At 27.5% G+C, this 21161-nt stretch overlaps 1 protein-coding gene across 1 annotated transcript; it reads right to left on the minus strand.

Annotated features, from left to right (window-relative positions):
* Nucleotides 1–11488: 11488 nt before the first annotated feature.
* On the minus strand, nt 11489–18545 carry LOC129972236 (probable H/ACA ribonucleoprotein complex subunit 1). The gene is made up of 3 exons (XM_056086290.1): nt 18397–18545; nt 14948–15174; nt 11489–12522 (listed from the first exon to the last, which is right to left on the minus strand). Exons 2-3 carry the CDS (start codon nt 15154–15156, stop codon nt 12372–12374), a joined length of 360 nt encoding a protein of 119 aa, XP_055942265.1. The 5' UTR covers nt 15157–15174; nt 18397–18545; the 3' UTR covers nt 11489–12371.
* Between the last annotated feature and the right edge of the window lie 2616 nt (nt 18546–21161).

The following is a 21161-nucleotide window of genomic DNA, read 5'->3' on the forward strand; positions in this document are numbered from 1 at the left end:
AAAAATTTGTCAGTAGAGGGCGCTGCACACAAGCAAATCTGTGGAAATATGCAAATTAAAGTCTTATGAAAGGCAGAGTGAGCGATTGACACATTATTTCTAAAGGTTTGCATAAGGTTTGTATTAAGATGTTGACACTGGTGGATAAAGCATTATTGGTAAGTTGTTTTATGTCAGCAACGAATCGTCGGCTGAAGCCTTACGAAAGTTTAGGACCCAGAAAAGATTGAAGAAAGGTTCAGGTCCGATCACTCCTGCTGGACTTGTTTCCCTAGTACGCCGTTTCGAAGAAACTGGAAGTTTGTGTCATCGGCCACGCAGTGGTGCACCTCGTTTAACAACAGTCCGTACCCCCGATGTCTCGTCGCAAATGGAAACGCTAAGGGAACAGTCTACAAGTGCAGTCAGTAGCGCACGAGAAGTGGCACGAATAACTGGTATACGAAAGACTTCGGTGTACCGTATCCTTCATGGTGTATTGCAATTGTACCCATACAAATTGCAATCGTTACATCAGATCTTACCAAATGATACAGCTAAGAGATTGGAATTCTCAAATTGGGCTTTGGCGAAAATTGAAGATGATCCGCGATGGCTGCTGAAAATATTGTGGACAGATGAGGCTCATTTTGCTTTGCATGGAGCAGTTAATACCCATAAGTGTAGAATATGGGCACATGAGAATCCACATGCTTACACTGAGAAGCCCCTGCATTCACCACGGGTTACTGTTTGGTGTGGTTTCACTGCATCCATTATTGTAGGCCCTTTTTTCTTTGAAAAGCCCTGTAAAAAAGCAGGATGGAAGACATGCTCAGTTAATGGAACAAGTTACTTGGAAATGTTACACAAGGAAGTGATACCGTCCTTATTGGAACACGATGTCCTTGACACAGTGACATTCATGCAAGACGGGACACCTCCTCACATCGATACCGAAGTGAAGGCATTTTTGAGAAGAACTTTTACTGAAAAACGGATCAGCCGTCACTTTACACATGAATGGCCCCCACGCTCACCAGATTTAACACCCCTTGATTTTTGGCTATGGGGTTACCTTAAGTCTCCAGTGTACCGCCATGGGCCAACTTCGTCAGTGCAGCTAAAGGAAGCCATTCACCACGAAATCTCATGCATTCATCCGGATATGCTGTATGATGCAGTTACCAGTGTTGTCTCTCGCTTCCAAACTGTTATTTGTGGTGATGGCGGACACATAGAACAAATACTGTAGTACTGGTGTGATACGCATGTAAACAATTGCTTGCATGCAAATAAAAGTATTTTTCCCCGAAGAATTGTATGTTTTGCTTGTGTTTAGCGCCCTCTATCAACAAATTTTTGAACTATTTCTTTTTTTTTGTATGAAAAAAATCCTCCTTCATGAGAATAACAGTTTCGCAAACCGCATTAAAATATACTCATTCCTTCAATTTTTATGAATTTTTAAAGTATTTACAAATTTATGGGACACCCGACATATATAGTAACACGAACTAAGAAAAATAAAGACACCCTGCCCCCTCTCAGTTTATGTTAAAAAATTAGTGTTTTGTTACCTTAATTTTAACATTCAGAAAATTGCGCGATTGAATTGTTTGAGAGGAAAATGAAATTAGTGTGAGATTAGTTTCTTAGATTTTATGTTTTGACCTTAATTTTGGACATGAGTGTATGTATAACAGCTATCCTGAAAAATTTGTATGCAGTTTTTAAAGTTTCATTTACAAGTAATATTCCTAATAATACATGAAAAAATTTGATCTTAAACTAACTGTCTCATTATATATAATATAATATAAAATAATATAATATAATATAATGTTATCTTTTAATTAATTTCCATGTTTTTATCTTAATTTAATCCATATTAACTAAATTCTAAAATGGTCTCTTATTTCTTGCTTTAATTCCATTTTTTATTTAATTATTTTTAACACATGCTCTATAAAATTGTTAGCTTCAGCAAGTTCTCACGCTATGAGCGAAGGAATAAACGTACTTAATGTTTGCAACATTCTTTTAAAGATACCTACATTTCCCTATTCTAAGACTACTTGTCAAAGAAATCTTTATCAAAATTTTATTATAAAAACTATTGAAGGGAAAATGTCGGTCTCTTTTGCACTTGTATCGCGATGTAAACGGTCGTCACTTTTATCATCGCATCTTTCCTAACTATGCTTACAGTCTGACTCTTTTTCTCTTCTGCTCTTGTGTCGCGATGTAGACTGACGCATCGCAAATAGCTTTGTATAAATTATGCCTCCTGGTACAGAATAAAGCAAAGTTTTAAAAGTTCAAAAGTTTCTTCTATACAGCCACGCAACTGGTAATATATATATATAATAGAATTTTTAATTTCAAAGAAATTGGCATTAAAATGTAGTTAAAATCGCTCAATAATAATCGAAATAAAATATATGCTAGTGGCAATGATCTTTCCAAAACTCTCACAAATACAAATAAAAATATTATCATCTCTGCATTCAGCATTATTACAGTAAATTGGTCAGGACTGTGGACGGCAGGAGTTATTAGATGTGTATTTCAAATCCCATACATTAACTTTTTGTATTTCGTTATATAGAGGAGAAAATAAATGTATGATACTTGTATACTTTTTTGTTGATAGATTCAAATCAAGAACACACACCAAATTTCATTTATCTAAACATTGCTTTTATTAGTGGTCGTATTTATAAGTATCAGAATGTGCAGATGTTTGATTCTTCAACTTCTTTGGTCTAAAATTTAATACGAATCTACACTTTAGTAGTATGTACCACATTTCACCTATCTAGATCTTTGCATTTTTTAGTTCAATGTTCATTTTTTCGGATCGATAAACAAATGAATTTCCCATGAATGGACACCATTCAAAAGTTGATTGAAATTAGTTCAAATTTGCTGTAAAAACCTCATAACAAATTTTTCTTGTCATAATTCAAAGCGATTCTGTTTTATCGCGTCCACAAATAGACCGATAAACATAATTCCAAAAATGTGTTTTTTGGTCTCAGAAAGATCTGAAACGTTCAAATCTCTCAAGATAAATTTTTTGGATGAAAATAATATTTTTTATTTGTGTACGAGATATTAATAATATAAAAAAATATTTACCCTGTTGTTCAGTGGAAGGTTAATAGATAGAAATAAAACTTGGACACACGCGCGCGCACGCACACACAACAGAAACGTACAGAAAGGTTGAAGTTGCAGAAATCAACTACACACATTTGCAGCATATCGCTTATCAAATATTACAAAACAAAAAGTTGATGGCTGTCAGCAAGCCCACTCCGTGATCTAACTTTAATCAACTCATCTCACTCGTTTTAACATCTCATGTGTTTACAATCCCCATGATATAATAAAGAAGGATTTGGAAGTTTTTATCCCTAACAGAGATTTTGCCATAATTCTTGAATTTTCGAGAACCATCATTCTTTCACCAAAACGCCACCAAAGTGGAAGTTATTGTCCTAGCATTCCTTTACCATGTATTAAAATGCCTGTAAAATTATTTCTTTGCAATGAACTAACAGTGCAAGGAAGTAATATTACATATTCGTTACAATTTTTTTTAGGGGAAATAAATTTCTTCATTTTATAGTGCATCTCTGAATAAAGTTAAAAATGAGCTGAACTGTCTAAATCTCACTTTGTCGAATATATTTGAGTTTATTGTGTTATTTGAATCTATTTGAGTTATTTGAGTTTATTAACTCATTATTGTTGACAATTTACACTGGGTAAAAAATATTTTAATGACAACTATTAGTAGTATGCATTTATCATTCGCCTTTCATCAACTATAGCGTTTACTTATTTAATAAACAATTCATTCAACAATATCGGATATTAATTGTAATCAAACCAGTATAAACGTTTCCTTTCAGATATTTATACCTGAGGAAGAAACTTTTCCTAATTCACACGCATGAGCCATCATCATAATAAAAAATAATGATCAATTCTACAGGAATTGGAAAATGATCTCGATTTTCAAGTTTCATTTCACACGAAATGAGTCTAATTTCTCGTCAAAAGCTCAATTGTTCTACAGAACATCACTAGTAGGTCCGGGTTCGGTGAGATTAGCATTAACGTCATGCATCATGGATTTTCTGTTATTGAGAATCAGTCTCTTCCCTGCTTTTTTCTCGCGTTCCTAATTTTTAACTCATTTAACGCAGGAAGGTATTTTTCCTCAATTTTGAGGGAAGGAAACAGGTTCACCGAGGACAAGTAACGACATTGTTGAGACTTCGATTCGCCATCTGACGGATGGACTGAGAATTTTCCTGCTGAAGACGACCCAGATCGAAATCTGAAAGCTGCTTTTCAGGAATTTTAAAATATGGGATGAAATGCGCATTTCGGTTTCTTTCTTGGATCCGTTTCTAGTGAAATGTAACTGACACTATTTTAGAACAACCCATATAATCTACTTGTGAATCATCAATGCCTCTCTTTATCTGGATTGAAATGAGTGTATTCTGAATGGGGAGCGACTGTAGTGATATTTCTAGTTATATTTGCGATGGGGAGAAAAGGAATCGTTCAAATATCAATCGGATTTATTATTAACCCTTTTCTCTCGAAAAAGTAATTTGATGTATAGCTATTCTGTCTAATATTTACCTTGTTTATTGCTCCGAAAAATAAATATATATATATGTATGCAAGCATATAATTTTTTAAGTGAGATAAAAAAAAAATTCACATTCTGCAACATCACTTTAATATGCAATCAATTGGGAATTATGAAAGCGAGAATGACGGCTAGTTAGCGAAAGCAGCAGCGAAGGATAAGATCTATATGAGCTTTCAACTCCCTATGCCATTCATCAATAAATAATTCGAAAAATGTCCTCCTAGGTAAATGGTTATAAATTGAAATGAATAGGAAGTGGAAAAAGATAGGAATATGTTTAGCATCATCCCAAAAGTCAGTCTACATCCAGAGAATTGGATAACGGTAGACGACTTTTTTATACAGTATGGCTCATTTTCTTTTAAAAGATTTGGGTTTGCAAACAACGATTATTACATATGCAGAGGTAAATCTACAAGTCACTAAGGCATAGAGTGCATCTTCATAATATCCTGTTATCTAAAAAAAACCCCTCATCTAATTCAATTCAATTCAAGAATGGTTTCGGAGAGTTGTATGCAGTAACTTATCCAGAGAAGGAATCCGCAAAATAGTTCATTTCATTTTTCAAAGCAGAATATTTTTTTAATAATCTTTTGCTCTTAACTTCAATAGATTTAATTTCCAGTTCTTTACAAAAGAAAAACTTCTTATTGCAAATGAACAGTCAGTAGATCAAACACATAAAACGAAATTGAGATTGTGAATTGGAGTTAAGTTTGAACATTTAAAAACAACCCAATGTTCTAGAGTCAGAATTGAAATACCTCTCCATTTGCTGTTTTACTAAATAATAAACTTTTGAAATGCGCATGAACATTGTAATTTTTGAAAACACTTTTTTATTCTTTTTTTTTATTTTATACATGTATGTGTATGTATGAGAAAGAAAGAGAGAATAGATTTTGCTGTCATTCTTTCTCTCTTCATGGACCTTTAACCTTTTTCTCTTAATTATGTTTTAATATTTTTATTGATATTTTTCTCTATCATATAATTTTTCTTTAATTTAATGCTCACAATATCATTCATTTTTTAAATATCTACTTTTCTATTTTAAGTGTAAATGCTATAAAATATCTCGTTTCCGTATTCGTGTAGTTTTTTTTTTCATTTCCTATGAAAGTAAAATGCAAATCTGCATTTTTTTTCTTTGTGTAATCTTAAATGAAGGTGACATTTTCACGTCCATTCAACCGTTCAATAACTGCAATAGTTACAGCTGAGACATTGTTTTAGACACTTACCAGCCTCAAAAAGCAACAATGGCTCTCGTATTGCTAGCAACGCCATCTAGTGTTCATGTCGGAAAACTTTTGATTGGTTCTATATTTGCTTTGTTTCCGTCTTAACTAGAAATTCCGATAGAGCTTATATAAAGAAAACTGAATCTGTTGACGTTTGAACAGATTTTTAAAGAAAACAAAAGAAACTTAAATTTTAAGCGCGTTATTTTGCGAAGTTACTTGGGGGTAAGGTGTACCATTAAAAACATTTTTAAATTCAGAATTGAATTAAAAAAAGACTTGTCACTATGGCGAAATATTTACCGAAAAAGTATTTAATGAAATTAAAAAATATTGATGTCGTTCAGAATCGGTGTTAAATTTAAATCTATTTTGAATAAAAAAAAAGCAAATTTTCCATTTTTTTTATTTTTTTTTGTATAAAACTTACATGAAGAGCATTTTTTTTGTTTTGTTTTCAGCTATAAAAATGAATAATTTAGAATTAACAGCATATATATATATATAATATGTCATGTAAAATGTAAGCTTCGCGAATCGGCAGTAAAATTATTAATTTTCTTAAAATAAAAAATAAAAATTATTGTCGGTTTTATTTGCATCCAGCCTACTTTTTATTAACAAGTTTCTTGCAACTATACAAACAAAAACTGTTTCAAAATTAAAATTCATTAACTTGGCCTATCTTATTTTTTTATTTTATTTACTTAAGTCACTTTTTGTAATATGGGATTAAAATTTAAATTAGAAAAATTTATAAAATTGATTATGTATGAATCAATAATAATGAAATATCAAAATCACGCAGAATGAATAGTGCATAAAATATATAAAAAATATAAGTAAATAATATAAATAAATGAAATATAAAATAAATTTATCTAAGTATATAAAATTGTAAAGTTTAGAATGTTCATTCAAAGTAAAATAAAATTATATCTATATCAAAGAGTGGAAAATTTCTTCACGCAAACAAGCAACGGCGTATTTCCGACGAGGCAAATTAGGCAACTACCTAGAATACTAAACTCAATGATAACACATGATACACATGCTGCTCATACAAGAAATGATACACATGCAGATAAATTTAAAAATTAATAATAAAAAATGAAAACAAAAAACTTTTTTTCTGAGCAAAATTTTGTAAAAAATACAAATTGAATTAATTATAAAATATTAGTGTAATATTAGTGTAGTGTAAACTGAATTAATTATAAAATTTAAAGTACAAACTGAATTAATTATAAAATTTAAAGTACAAACTGAATTAATTATTTATTATTAATTATAAAATATTAATGATATAATATTAAAAATTAATCAAGTATAATAGTCAAGTTCTTTTCTGTTATATTACGTTCGTTTAGTTATTACGATATTTAGTCGCATTGACATTTGCTTCAACATTATTGTATAAAAATTAGAATGTCGGGAAGTCTTGAGTTGTAATGAATGAAGTAAAGACTTTTCATATAGTTGATAAAAATTAATCTAAAATAATTATTATATTGATGAAATTAGAAATGGGAAACTAAAATGACTACTTTAATAAAAGAGGGGCTTTATAATGGTCTAACTACGTTTCTGTATACTAGTAGAAAGATTAGAAAATAGATTGGATAAATTAGAAAGAATAGAAGTTTCTAAGCAATTTTGGTTTTCAAAGGACAAGAATGCTTCTTTAAATCAAGAATGCTGGACAAAAAATATCGTCCGACGTTTGAAAAGAAAACTCAAATTTAGTTTGCAAATACAATTAAGAAATAAACATTTGATAAAACTTTATTTTCTATAAGGATAAAATGTATAATACTTTGAATGTTTGATAATAATAGATGTCATATTTTTTAATAATATTCTTTTTTAAGTTTATTTCTTTTACTTTAAGAATTAATTTAACTTCACAAAATAAAAATAAGAAGGATTTAGTAAGCAGATTTGAATTCTGAAATAGTTTTTATTTGCTGGTTTGCAAGAAATTTGTTAGTAAAAAAAGTAGATTAGAAGCAAATGAAATCTTCAACAATATATCGCCATTTTGAAAAAAAAAAGAGAGATAATTTTGCTACTACTACAGGAAACCTATGTTTTGCGGGAGACAAATATAATTATTTTGACGGCTGAATAACATTCAAAATTTTAAATTGTGGCACTTTAAAACAAATAAAAAATACTTCCTATTTAACTTTTTTTAAAATTGAAGATTAACATTATTGTCAAAAATCAAATACAAATTTTAGAACCAATCTGGGAGGCTTAAATATTTTTCAATTTAATTAATATTTTTTGATAAATAGGTTACTGCAATGAAATTTTTTTACTAAATTCAAATTTTGAATTTAAAAATATTGTAATGCACAAAAGAAACAGCTGAATTGCTTTCCTTTTGACCAACCCACAATTATTTGCGAGATACATACTTCAGTGAGATTTTTAAATCTGCTTTATTTTTATTAAATCAAATAAAGTTGCTGTTTGTGGAGGTTATATTTTAATTTCTGTCTGAAAGGCACTTAAAGCTTTAAAAAATGTTGGAACCTTATTGAAATAAATTGTACTTTGAAAAAAACTCCCTTTTTAAAAAGCTGAATTTTCATTAATTTTTAAAAGTTTTGACATTATCTAATAAAAGATTAATGGTTAATTGAAAAAAGTTATCTTACAATAATTATTTAAAAGACCCACATTTTTTTTAAAAACACTTTCTTTTCTTTTCTTTTTTTTGAACGAAACGGTCAATATTGGTTTTAATTATATCGTAGCAATATAAGAAAACTATTATGCATTTATTATTTAGGTTACATTAAAATTAATAAGGGCACGATTTCTATCGAAAAATTAAAATTAATTCTAATGCTAATTAATTCTATAAATATATTTATTTTTGTTATTTATTTATTTACTAAGGTTCTTTTAATTATTTAAATTTTAATAACATATAATATTAATACAATTAAAGCAATCGAATTAAATTATAATAGTGGTATAATTAGTAAAAAAATGTGTATTAAAAATTGAAATTAGTTTGTATTCCTTTTGTAAATCAGCCTAAGTCAAATGTATAATGAGATTTTAATAGTTGTATTTAAATATACTTTTATAAACAAAGTAATGAAGAAGCAAATTTAACTTGATATAAAAAAATCATCATGAACATATGCATTTATGAGATATAAGATGCATTCATAAAAAAAATATAGTAATCAATTAATTCTATTAAGATAAACTCCATGTAGTCTATTAATAAACCGGAATTAGAACTAGAGCTATGGCCTCATAATGATATCATTTTTGTATGCTTTGTATCATATATACTATCTACTGTAATTACTATCTTCATTTAATGGTATATAACTTATGATTATTTTTAACATTCGATTGTCTCAAAGTGTTTCAAAAATTGAAATTGCACATTTAGATAAAAATATATAATTTGTATTCAAATGTTTGTATCAGTATGACAGTAATATAATGTATGTATCAGCTGAAAATGTGATTTCACTATTTTCAGGTATTTAAATATCGGAAAGCTTTGAGCATTATTGCCTTTGAAAATTAATTAATTAATTAATTTGAGAGAGAAAATAGTAATAATCTATAAACGATTTATTGGTTTAATTTTAAGGGTACAGTGGACTCTGTTAGACACTTTTGGGAATTATTCAGTCAGGGTTATAGAATTTTTTATTCATATGGATCAAAATATAAGTACGTCAAATTTCTTTAAAAAATATTTTAAAGCGAAAGATAGTATTTTTTTAAAAAAAAATTAAGAGATATATAATTTTTAAAAATTTTGAAATATTCCAGGTGTTTTTTTATTTTTAATTTGTCTTCTTATTACCCAATGTAAATTTATTTGGAACAAAACTATATATGATTTTGTAATTCCATTCAAATGTTAATTTTTTAGAAATATTTTTATGCTCACTTATTGAATTTTTATAGGAATTTTACGTTTTTCTGAACTAAAATTAATTTTTAACGAGCTAAAAAAACTCGAAACATAAAATGCATATTCCATTTTCTTTTAATGTTTGACCAAAATCTGTATTATCAACTTTTAATTTCTTCAAAAATTAAGACACCTGGAGCATTTTAAAGATATGTAAATCTAATTACAATATCATTTTGAGGAAATTAATTAAAACGTGTTTTTTTTCTTATAAGCTTTTCAAATATTTAATTTACAGAACAATATATTTTATAGCACCATTTTAATTGAATATAAACATATATTTTGGTAAGGAAACGATAAAAATAAAATTGCACGTTTTCGTCCATTTTTGCTTATTTCAAACTCCATTGTCCCCTTAATGTATTTTTCAGAAAAAAGTTCACGTTAATTTATCTTTGTAAAATATTTTTTCTTGGTGACATTTCATGCTAGTTTTGATAACCTTTAAAACAACTTCTGAATACAATCTTTAAAAAATAAATGAAAGAGTTTTTTTTAATGTCCATGGAATTTGTAATTTTATATATTTCCCTTACAGCCATGAAATTATAATTTTAAACGTTTACATAAACTAAATTGAATATAAGCTTTGAATTTCTTAGGAAAAAACGCTATTATGAGACGTTAAATAATCTAAAATTTTTAATACAATAAAAATTCGTTAATTCAGACTTTTTATGTTCAAATTCAATTTTAGTTGAAAATGAATTTTTTTATCACTCATTCGTTGTATTCTTATAAATATAAAGAAAATATAATCTATATTTGAATTTATTTTGATTAATTTAAAATCAAAACTAAAAATTGAATTTATAAAAAAAATTCTTCCTATTTACAAATAGTCTTCATCAGTTAAATATGTACCTATACTGTGCACTGCGAGATAATGATCTTATCTGAAATTTAACTGATATTGGAAACAAAATCCGATCAAATTCTAATTTTTAAAAAGTTTTGACACTTGATTTGGGTAAATAATACTGCTTAATTTGAAATTTTATTTTTATTTTTAAAGTATTCATTACTGTTTCCGTTGAAAACTGCTTGCTTGATTTTATAAACTGTTATTTCTAACTTTAAAAAAATTTAACCTTTAATTATTATTTTTTAAATTAATTAAACCTATTTTTTGAATATTTTTATATTTCGTTTAGGTAGTTATATATGTAAAAAATAAACATTTCAGTTTTTAGTTTTACAATTTTCTTTTTTCTTTTACTGTGTTCCTTTTTGGATTCGTTTTTCTAATTTCGAACTTTTGTGTAAATCGTTTTTTTTAGTCTGCTTCAAATTAGTTCCATCAGATTCTAATCAGTAAATTCTATTTTATTTTTCAAATTTAATAAATATTTGGATAGCTTTGAAGTACTGCTATCAGTTTTAACACAGTAATTTTTCAAAAAATTCTATTCAGAACATTCTTATTTTTATGTTTAGGGGCTTTAAATTAATGAAAATTCAAATCTATTTTATTGGAATACTAATGATTAGTTAATTGTAGTTTTTATTTATTAATTGTGTTCATTCAAATATTATTTAATGCAGAGCAAGTGGAAACAAAAACTTAAGCCATGAAAATGAAAAAAAAAAGTTAAAAATAAATATAAATAAACCAAAAACTTTCAGTTTGAGACTTTATTTTATACCAAAATAATATAAAAAATATAACCTAAAACCTAATGAGGTTGAAAGATGATGAACATTATACAAATGTACGACAGACCGTTTAACAATGTTTGGACTGTATTGTTTTGCTTGTAGGCTTTTTTTTGAATATAAGTATTCATTTCTCTCAGGTGAAATTTTAATGTAATGAAAACTCATTTAGATATTAAAACAAATATGAAATAAAAGTCTCAGAAGCAAAACAAATGCAGTCCATCTAAATGATGACAAATATTGACTACAATACGTCAATTTTTATGTGCGTCTCTACAGAGCTATGGTTCAGTTTATATGTATGTACAAAGATTATTTAAATTTTTGTATTTTTCTTGTTTCTATGCAAAATAGTATATATTCAAACAAAACTTTTCTATATTTCTATCTATCTATCTATCTTTTTCTTAACAATCAATTAGATATGTCTATATACGCCATTTGTTGCAAACGATTTGTGCTTTTTATTTATTTTAAACTATATGAAATTTGAAATGGATAAATATATATTAATTTTCAGGTTAAATTGCTTACTTTTTTCGAATTTTCAAATTAAATTTCATTTATTGATTGTAACAAGTTGAATATCGAAACTATTATTATTATTATTTTTTTTTTTTTGGCTTATAGAATACACGAACATTTCTACTTTCTCTATCAAACACATATCTAACATTTCACACTTGAATACAATAAAAATATACATATCATTTGCCACATATTAGCATTTGTTACAACGGTCAGAAAAGACTATGTACAATAGTATCCTGAGAATTGCCCTTGAGCGTCTTTTGATGGCAGAGATTATTACAACGAAGAAAATGTTCTATAAATTTGGCACGTTTCACCACCCTCCGCCGTATCCACCTTCGAAACCGCCTCCGTATCCTCCACCGAATCCTCCTCCGAAACCACCTCCATAGCCGCCTCCATAACCTCCACCATGTCCGTGTTCCAATCCATAGCCAACTTCAGCATGGGTGTGGTGATTGACACTATAAATAAACAAATGGAAATTAAGATTTGTATAAATGTTATAAATAAATTCTGTTCATATTTAGATTTGATTAATCATTGGATGATTATCAATTATTATAAGAATTGCATAAATGTTATAAATAAATTCTGTTTTATATTTATATTTTATCAATTATTGGATGATTATCAATCATTATAAGAATTGCATAAATCTCTAAATAAATTTTGCTCATATTTATATTTTATCAATTATTGGATGATTATCAATTATTATAAGAATTGTATAAATGCTATAAATAAATACTGCTTATATTTTATCAATTATTGGTTGATTATCAACTATTATAAGAATTGCATAAATGTTATAAATAAATTCTGTTTATATTTTATCAATTATTGGATGTACATATATAATAAAAACGAAAAGAAAGATCTAGATAGAAATTATCACGTAGTTCCTTTTAATATTTTCTTTATTGGTTATAAATGAGCATTTTTCAAAAAAGTGAAATAGTTAATCATAAAAAAGCAGATAATTTAAAGTATATCCTTTTGATAAAATGAAAAAAAAGGCAAATTTTTCCATTTAAAGTAGAGTCCCAGAGGTACAATATAGAAATTTAAAAAAATCAAACAATCAAGAAGAATGATCAAATAGTCTAATTAGAAAAATGTATACTATATCATTATAAAAATACAGAAAAAAATATATTCATGGAGTTATTTGTAAAATTGATGGATATATTTGTGACTAAAATTATGAATATTTCGTGTCTTGAATGAAGGTTCGCTCTAAAATCGAAAATGTATTCCTAGATTCCATTTCTCTTTGAATGCATTTTTTTAAAAGAACTTTTTTTTTACTATTTTTGTTCCTTTTTTGTTTAAATTACACTTCGCCATTGTTTAGCTCTGAAAACCGGTATTATAACATTGGAAACCACATTTTTCAATTTTAAGGCGAACCCTTTTTCAGGTCATGGAAAGGAAATGATTTCAATCCCAAATATCAATTTAACAGATAGCTCCATGAAACTTTTTCTGTATATTTTTTATGGTATAGCGTGTATTTTCTAATTTGGCAAATCTTCTTTATTGTGTGAGTTATTAGTAATTTCTTTATTCCGTCGCTAGGAGCATTGTACAATATTTCAATAAATTTGGTATAGTCGCTTTATTTTAGATAAGCGCTATTTTCGCTGATTGTCGTCGTTTTGAAACTAAACAGCTTAAAAAGACTGATGGTTTTATGATGGTATATCAGATGACAATCAGGCTGAGTACAATATAAAACAATTGAATTTCTTTTTATGTAGATTACTTGAAAATTGAGTGTTTTTACTGATATTTTCGTACGAAAATATTTATTGGGAAAGTCTAATCATCTATATATATCATAAGTGACATAAGATTGCAATTGCTTTAATTGTCTACTGGTTTATCACAAAATGATCAAAGTTAGGATTTCAATTTAAACGTTGTAATAAACCTATATAGAAAAAATTCAAGCACATTCTTAAAAATATTCTTAATAAAATTCATTCTTAATAAAAAGCATGCCTTTGATTTTATGTAGTGTAAATCGTATAAATGCAATAAAATGTTTTGATTCCAAATTCTGTTTAAGGAATTAATTATACGTGCACATTATGCAAATCCCTTATGCTTAATGCTTATTTCATATTGTTCCATAGGCTTACTGCTTAATTGATATCGTTTCTTATGCTTAATGCTTATTTAATATTGTTCTTTATGCTTATTGCTTATTTAATCTTGTTGTTTATGCTTATTGCTTTTTTAATATTGTTCTTTATGCTTATTTAATATTATTCCTAACTATTATTGCTCATTTAATATTGCTCCTTATGCTTATTGCTTTTTTAATATTGCTTATGCTTATTGCTTTTTTAACATTGCTAATGCTTATTGCTTATTTAATATTGTTCTTGATGCTTATTTAATATTGATCCTAACTATTATTCCTCATTCAATATTGTTCCTTATGCTTATTGCTTATTTAATATTGCTTATACTTATTGCTTTTTTAACATTGCTAATGCTTATTTTTATTTAATATTGTTCTTCATGCTTAGTGATATTTAATATTGAATACGATGCTCAGTGCATATTTAATTTTCTTCTTTATGCTTATTGTTTATTTAATATTGTTCCTGATTCTTATTGCTTATTTAATAGTGTTCCTTATGCCCTTATCCTTATTTAATATTGTTCCTTATCCTTATTTAATATTGTTCCTTATCCTTATTTAATATTTTCCTCATCCCCTTATCCTTATTTAATATTGTTCCTTATCCCCTTATCCTTATTTAATATTGTTCCTTATCCCCTTATCCTTATTTAATATTGTTCCTTATCCCCTTATCCTTATTCATATTTAATATTGTTTCTTATGCTGATTGCCTATATAACATTGTAACTTACGGGTAGGAAGAGTGATGGACGTTTTCTTTGAATATAGGAACGGGCAGAGGCAGTGGAAGTGGCAGGAAGATCTTCTTTCCTGTCAAGGCTTTGGCGATGAGGCCGTATTTGACCAACCTCTTCAATTTAAGGTGTCCACCAGCTTCACTCTGTTGGACAAAAACAGCTGCCATCACCAGACAGAGAGTAAGTACAATAAAGCTCCTCATTTTGATTTGTATTATCGTCTGCAAAACAAAAAAAGCGATATTAGTTGTTATTTGTTAATTTATCGTTTGCTTTATAAATATAGAAACACGTTAGATGGTTTTTGGTATATGGACAAAATTTGAAGGTTTCTTTTCAAGCATTAATCAAGCCACTTTAAGAAGCACAGCTCAATTTTCTTATGCTAAAACTTAATAAAAATGTTAATTAAATTAATTATTAAAGCTGTTAAATTAATTTTAGCTGTTAATTAAACTTTGTGTTATCTGTTTTAAAGACATAAGAAAATCGATAGCATTTTAGAACTACAAATAAATTTTATAAAAGCAAATTAAATAAAATTACTATAGATATATATTACAACAAATACATTATCAAATAATTGATTGATTTTTATTATATTTCTTAAAATATTTTGACGGCTTTACAGTGGATTACTTGAAAAATAAAAAAGCATTATTTTCTTAAGAATTTCGTGGGGATAACAGTTTATTTTAATTATACAGATTGGAAACTTTTAATATCTCAAGAATTAATATTTTGTTATATATATATATTTAAAATAATCTTAATATATTTATAGAAGATTTTCAAACAATATGAAAATGTAATTATATCTTTAACTTTAATTTTTAGAAGTCATAAACCTACATCAGAAAGTATTAATCTTTTACAAGATTTGCATACATACAGAAATTTAATTTAAAAATACATTGTCTCCGGAAAAATTTTTAAATAAAATTTTGCAGATATTGTGAGCAAAATTATAGTAGATCGAAATAAATAACTCGTTTTCTCGAAATTTTAATCTATTTTGACAGCTAAGGAAAGAGTTTATGATTTGAAATAGAATTAAAATTAAAATTTGTGTATATAATTATTTAAAAATATTATATTATTTTATGTAATATAATGCAAGCTATTCTATTCTATTTAAATAAATTATTTGTTATTTAAAATAGTTAAGGAAAAGTATTTTACAATATCCAAATATGAAAGCTCAGTTTAAAAAAAGTATCTTACATAAAGCATAATAAAATATTCGAAAAATAACTTTCACTCTAACAAAACTTTCCCTATTACTTTCGAACTGCTTAGAATACGTGACCCAGTACACGCATTCAGGTACTAAAAATACAATGACATATTATAAAATCCAGTTCCTGAAAGTTTGCCTTAGGTGAGTATTACTCTAAAAACTCTATATTCTCTGTAATTAAAGGAGAAAAAAAGCCAGGAAGGATTCTCCATAATTTACGTCTGTCTGTCAAGGAACCGGTTCAAATGGCTATATCACTTCCTCGTAGGTTCCGATCTGGAGAACGGAACTTGCATAGGGTCATTTAAAATCAGTTCATGCAAAGATAATTTATTTGTCTGGAAGAACGAGTTTACTTTTCAGTTCAGTAAGAATTGAAACATTGTATTCTTGCATAGAAGCACTGCGGGCACAGTTAAAAATATTAAATATATCCGTATTATGAAGATAAATATTAGAAAGAACATGGAGAGAGATGCATTTTTTTTAAAGTTGATTGGTATTATTATTTTTTATTATTGAAATAATGTAAGTTCGTAAGATTAATTATTTTTGATTAAGTTAAATGCATGAAAATATTTAACTAATTTGATTCGATAGAATTAATGGATAAATTTTGTTTTACACCAAACGATAAAATATTTTCTTGATTCTACATATATAAATACATATATCAAAAGATTGTTAGTGGCAACATTTGATATTGTTTGCTTAAAATAACTATGGCAGACATTTATTAAAATAACATTGAAAGGAAGAAAAGGTAAATTAGAAATGAAAGAAAAAAAATCATATTAAATTAACATACAAAAATTTCCACTGTTCTTCAGAGCTAATAAATATAAACATTTAAAATTTCCAGTTTCTTCAGATAAATATTTTATTAAGAAAATAATGATTGCCGATCATGAATTTAATGAGTTAATTCTAATTTTTAAAAGGCGTATGTTATTCTTTTTGAATTTTTTTTCTAAATAATTACTAAATATTTTTGGAATGAACACTGGGCATAAAAATAATACTTATAATTTAATGAAATGAGATAATTGATCGCATCTAATAAAAACTGCTAAGATAAAATTTTTAATGATAAAAATAGCAAGTAATAATATTGCTAAAATTTCTATCTAAAAATATTGCTTGAAAATTTCTAGAAAATAAGTAAAACATTAACTGAGTATTGGTTTAAATGATAAGAAATTGTACAAATATGCTTATTTTCCAATACAAAAGACGTAACTTATGTAGCTTTTGAAATTTTTCTCCTAGATTTACAAGAAAGTTTAACATGAAATATGCAAATACATTCAGATAAACTGTCAGGATCTTAAAATTAAATTAAAAACTGAGCGACTTTCACCTTTCAAATAAATAAATAAATAAAAAGAGAAAAATCCTATGAAGTTAAATTTTATTATTAACTGAAACTAAATAGAGAGATTAAAGACTATTATTACATGCAATATAACCCTGAAACCTACGAATGAATTTAGATAAAATAATTAATTATAATATTAAATTCAAAACTATGCATTTTTTTCTTTGCAAACAAGAATACAAAATAAACTTTTCACTATATGTAATTGGAAGAGAAAGTGATAGAAAGCGTTTTGAAATCATTATTACAGTCTTTACATTATAAAGTCTTCAAGTCAATTTAGATAAAATGTTATTTTTTCATATCAAATTAAAAACTGCTTTTTTTGTAGATGAAAACATAAAGGTAATTTTTTACAAAAAAAAAATCTCTGAAAAAATAAGAATCACTGGAATTAAATGCCGTGGTTAAAAATCATCACAGTAGGAATTAGATCATAAAACCTCCAAATAATTTTAGTTGAAATAATACTTTTAAAAATTAAAACTGTATTTCTTCCTCTTTAGAGACTAGACGATGATGGTAATTTTTTTTCACAAAGATATTTTTGATTTGAAAGCGATTGAAACTAAACGGAGCGATTAAAAACCATCATAGCAGGGCGCTATATCATGAAGGCTCCCAATAAATTCCGATAAACTGCATTTACTTTAAAATTAATTTAAAAATTCAGAGTTTTTATCTTTAGAGATTAGAGTACTAAGACAATTTTCCTCACATAGTCACTAGAAAACGAAAGTGATTGCAGCTAAACGGCGCGTTTAGAAATCACGATTAAAGTCGCTTGCCAGTCCAATCCCAAATATAAAGTAGCAGCACACTCACCGAAGGTAATCCAGAAAACAAACTCTAAAACAAACCAATTGGTACCACTTAAATAGCAGTAGTGTCTTCACTATTCGAGATTTGAAACGATTCTGGTCCACAATGAGCGACAATCTTCTTTAAATACTGCGGGTGGCAGTCGGTTCGAAAAAACCAATAAAAAAAGAAACCAGTCCACCAGAAGAAAGTGAAATTATCAATGAGGCAGGAGGGGCCCCAAACCAGGAACAAAGGTGGCGAACACCCGCCCTACTTAAGGAAGAACAGCAAATGACGCAATGCCATCTTGGAATTTCAGCCATTGGCGAGAAGGATAGCCTAGATTTGTTCCGGGGGAAATCCCTCTTATTTCCCCCTCTCCGATCGAGAGTGGTGGGCAAGCGGAATTTTTTTTTGAAAAGCACTTTCCTCGTTTAGAAAGTGATACGCAATAACTGGTATGTAACACGAAAGTGGACTACATATAAGATGGTAGCCTACAACTAATCATCTCTCAAAATGAAGAGAAGCTCCCACTTGGAACGTACAAACGTATACCAGTCGGTCTGGATCATTTGATATCTTTCTTTTCCCAATTAAAGAACGGAATATAATTGACAGACGACTTTTATTCTCGCTCATGCGAGTTGAGCTGTGTTCCTGATGGAAGCGAAAATTCAGACGATTATTTCGTTCTTTTTTTTTTTTTTCCTTCATTAGAAAATATTTTCCATAAGAAATGCAAGGTAAAAAAGGATAAAAAAACAAACAAACAGTGAACTTGTTTATGCGAACTGATGCGGGTAAAAGCCTATTCAATTATTATGAGTGCATTTTTAGTTGAAAAGAAAAAGTAAAAAATAAAATGGAAGAAAAGGAATTATTTCTGCCTCCAGAGTTTTTGAATTAGAGAGAGAAAAAGAGAGTGATGGATTGCTCGCATTGTTCTTGCCAAGATGGAATCAATCAAAAGTTTATTTGGGGAAATGAGTTAGCTAATTTTGGTTTGAATTTAGTAAGATGGGGAAACTTAAACAAGCGTTTTTACCTATTCTTTAGATTTCTAATAAGCTAGTTATTTATTTTCTCGTGTTTTCTGAGTTTGAATTTTAAATAATTTTTTTGAATGCTCTCAATAACTTCAGGAAAGTTTTTGCCTAGTAATAAGATTTAAAAAAAAATTGGTTGATCATTTATTTACTGATGTTTTCAGCTTTTCGATTTTAAATAGTGATTATGGTTTGAACATAATAAAATTTCAAATTATATATTGTAAAATAATTATACAAGCAATTCATTAATGTATTCCAAAAACATTTAAGTCATTTGTCAAGTAATTTCGCGATTCTAGGAAATGCATATTGAATTCAGAAGGGGAAAAAATCTTCTTTTGTCATTTAAACTGAAAACAACGAATGAGATTATTTTTCTTTGTACCATCTTATATATTTAGTTAATCTAGCAACGTTTTTTATGTTCTAATTTCATCTTCTTCCTCTCTGAACATATGGAAAATGTGAGGTAATATAGAAGGTAATCGGCAAAATTCCAAAGCTCAAGGCAAAGAACAAATTTCAAGATTCTTTTTCCATTTAAAGTGAATAATATGGTTCGTTTGTGCTTCAAAATATTATGAAGAAAACCGAATATACATTTTGGATACTTTCTTTTCCTTCGACTGGATATTTAGGTTGATTTAAATTTACAATTTTGGATGTACAGTCTTATACCAATATTTATTTAACTGTAAAAATATTGGTATGCTGCTGTTTTAATTTAACTGTGTTATATTTTTGAGTCAATTTGTGTTCAAATGCATTATTAATGCCTTCTTTTATTTAGAATTAAGATTCCATGTTAAATTTCGTCACTCTTTGGCAATGTGTTTTTAAGTTTTCAGATTCACAGACAAAAGGAATGATTCCAAAATTGTGTTTTTCAGAACCAGGGGATGTCTGAAATGCAGACATTCGTTCAAATTTGTTCATGTTTGTTTTTGATGATTACTATACTTTATTTTTTCTTCAGTGAGAATGTGAAAAATAATCTGATATGTCGTTTAGAAATTTGGAAAGGCAAATGATTAAATTCTGGAAAGTAAGGCAATAAATAAATAAATAAAGCAACAATATATTTTTTAATTTCTTATTTGAAAAATAAACCTTTGGCTGAATTTGATTAAAATATAAACCAAGTATTTGAAAAGGACCAAATTTCATCGCCCTATGTCAATACATTTTTAAGTTTTCAAGTTAACATATGGAAGGAAAAATTCCAAATTTTTTTGGGGTCAGGGAAGCCTGAAATGGAGACATTCATCAAAATTTGCTCAGAGTTTTGACGATTACAATAGTTTGTTTTTCACATTCTCATTCAAGAAAAAAATAATCTGATGTGTCTTTTAGAAATTAGCAAATGCAAATGATTGAATTCTAAAAAGTACATATTTTTAGTGTTATTCAGGATTTGAACTCAAAAATAAATTAACAACATATTTTTCTTTATTTATTATTTAAAAAAATCTTTGCCCGGCTTTGAATAAAGTATAAACCAAATGTTTAATTTAGACTAAGAATAGGATTAATCTTAAACTTCTTTTGACGGCAATGGTTTTAAAGAGGAAGAAAAAAAATGGAAATTTTGTGGGCAATAAATGCATAAGTACAGTTTAATTTCCAATAACTAATTTTAATAATTAACAGCTATTTCGAGATATAATAGTGAATTAAAATAAAATGAACCACAAGATAATTTAAGATTTCACAGATTAACTAATCGAGGGCCAT

This window comes from Argiope bruennichi, chromosome 6, assembly GCF_947563725.1.
Source record: "Argiope bruennichi chromosome 6, qqArgBrue1.1, whole genome shotgun sequence".
Lineage (NCBI taxonomy): Eukaryota > Metazoa > Arthropoda > Arachnida > Araneae > Araneidae > Argiope > Argiope bruennichi.

What these genes read in the sequence shown, in the direction of transcription:
- LOC129972236 (XM_056086290.1), bottom strand. Translation starts at nt 15,156, where the DNA reads ATGAGGAGCTTTATTGTACTTACTCTCTGTCTGGTGATGGCAGCTGTT. An exon ending in GTCCATCACTCTTCCTACCC is followed by an intron (nt 12,523 to 14,947) that starts GTAAGTTACAAT and finishes GTTTATTTATAG; the next exon opens with TGTCAATCACCACACCCATG.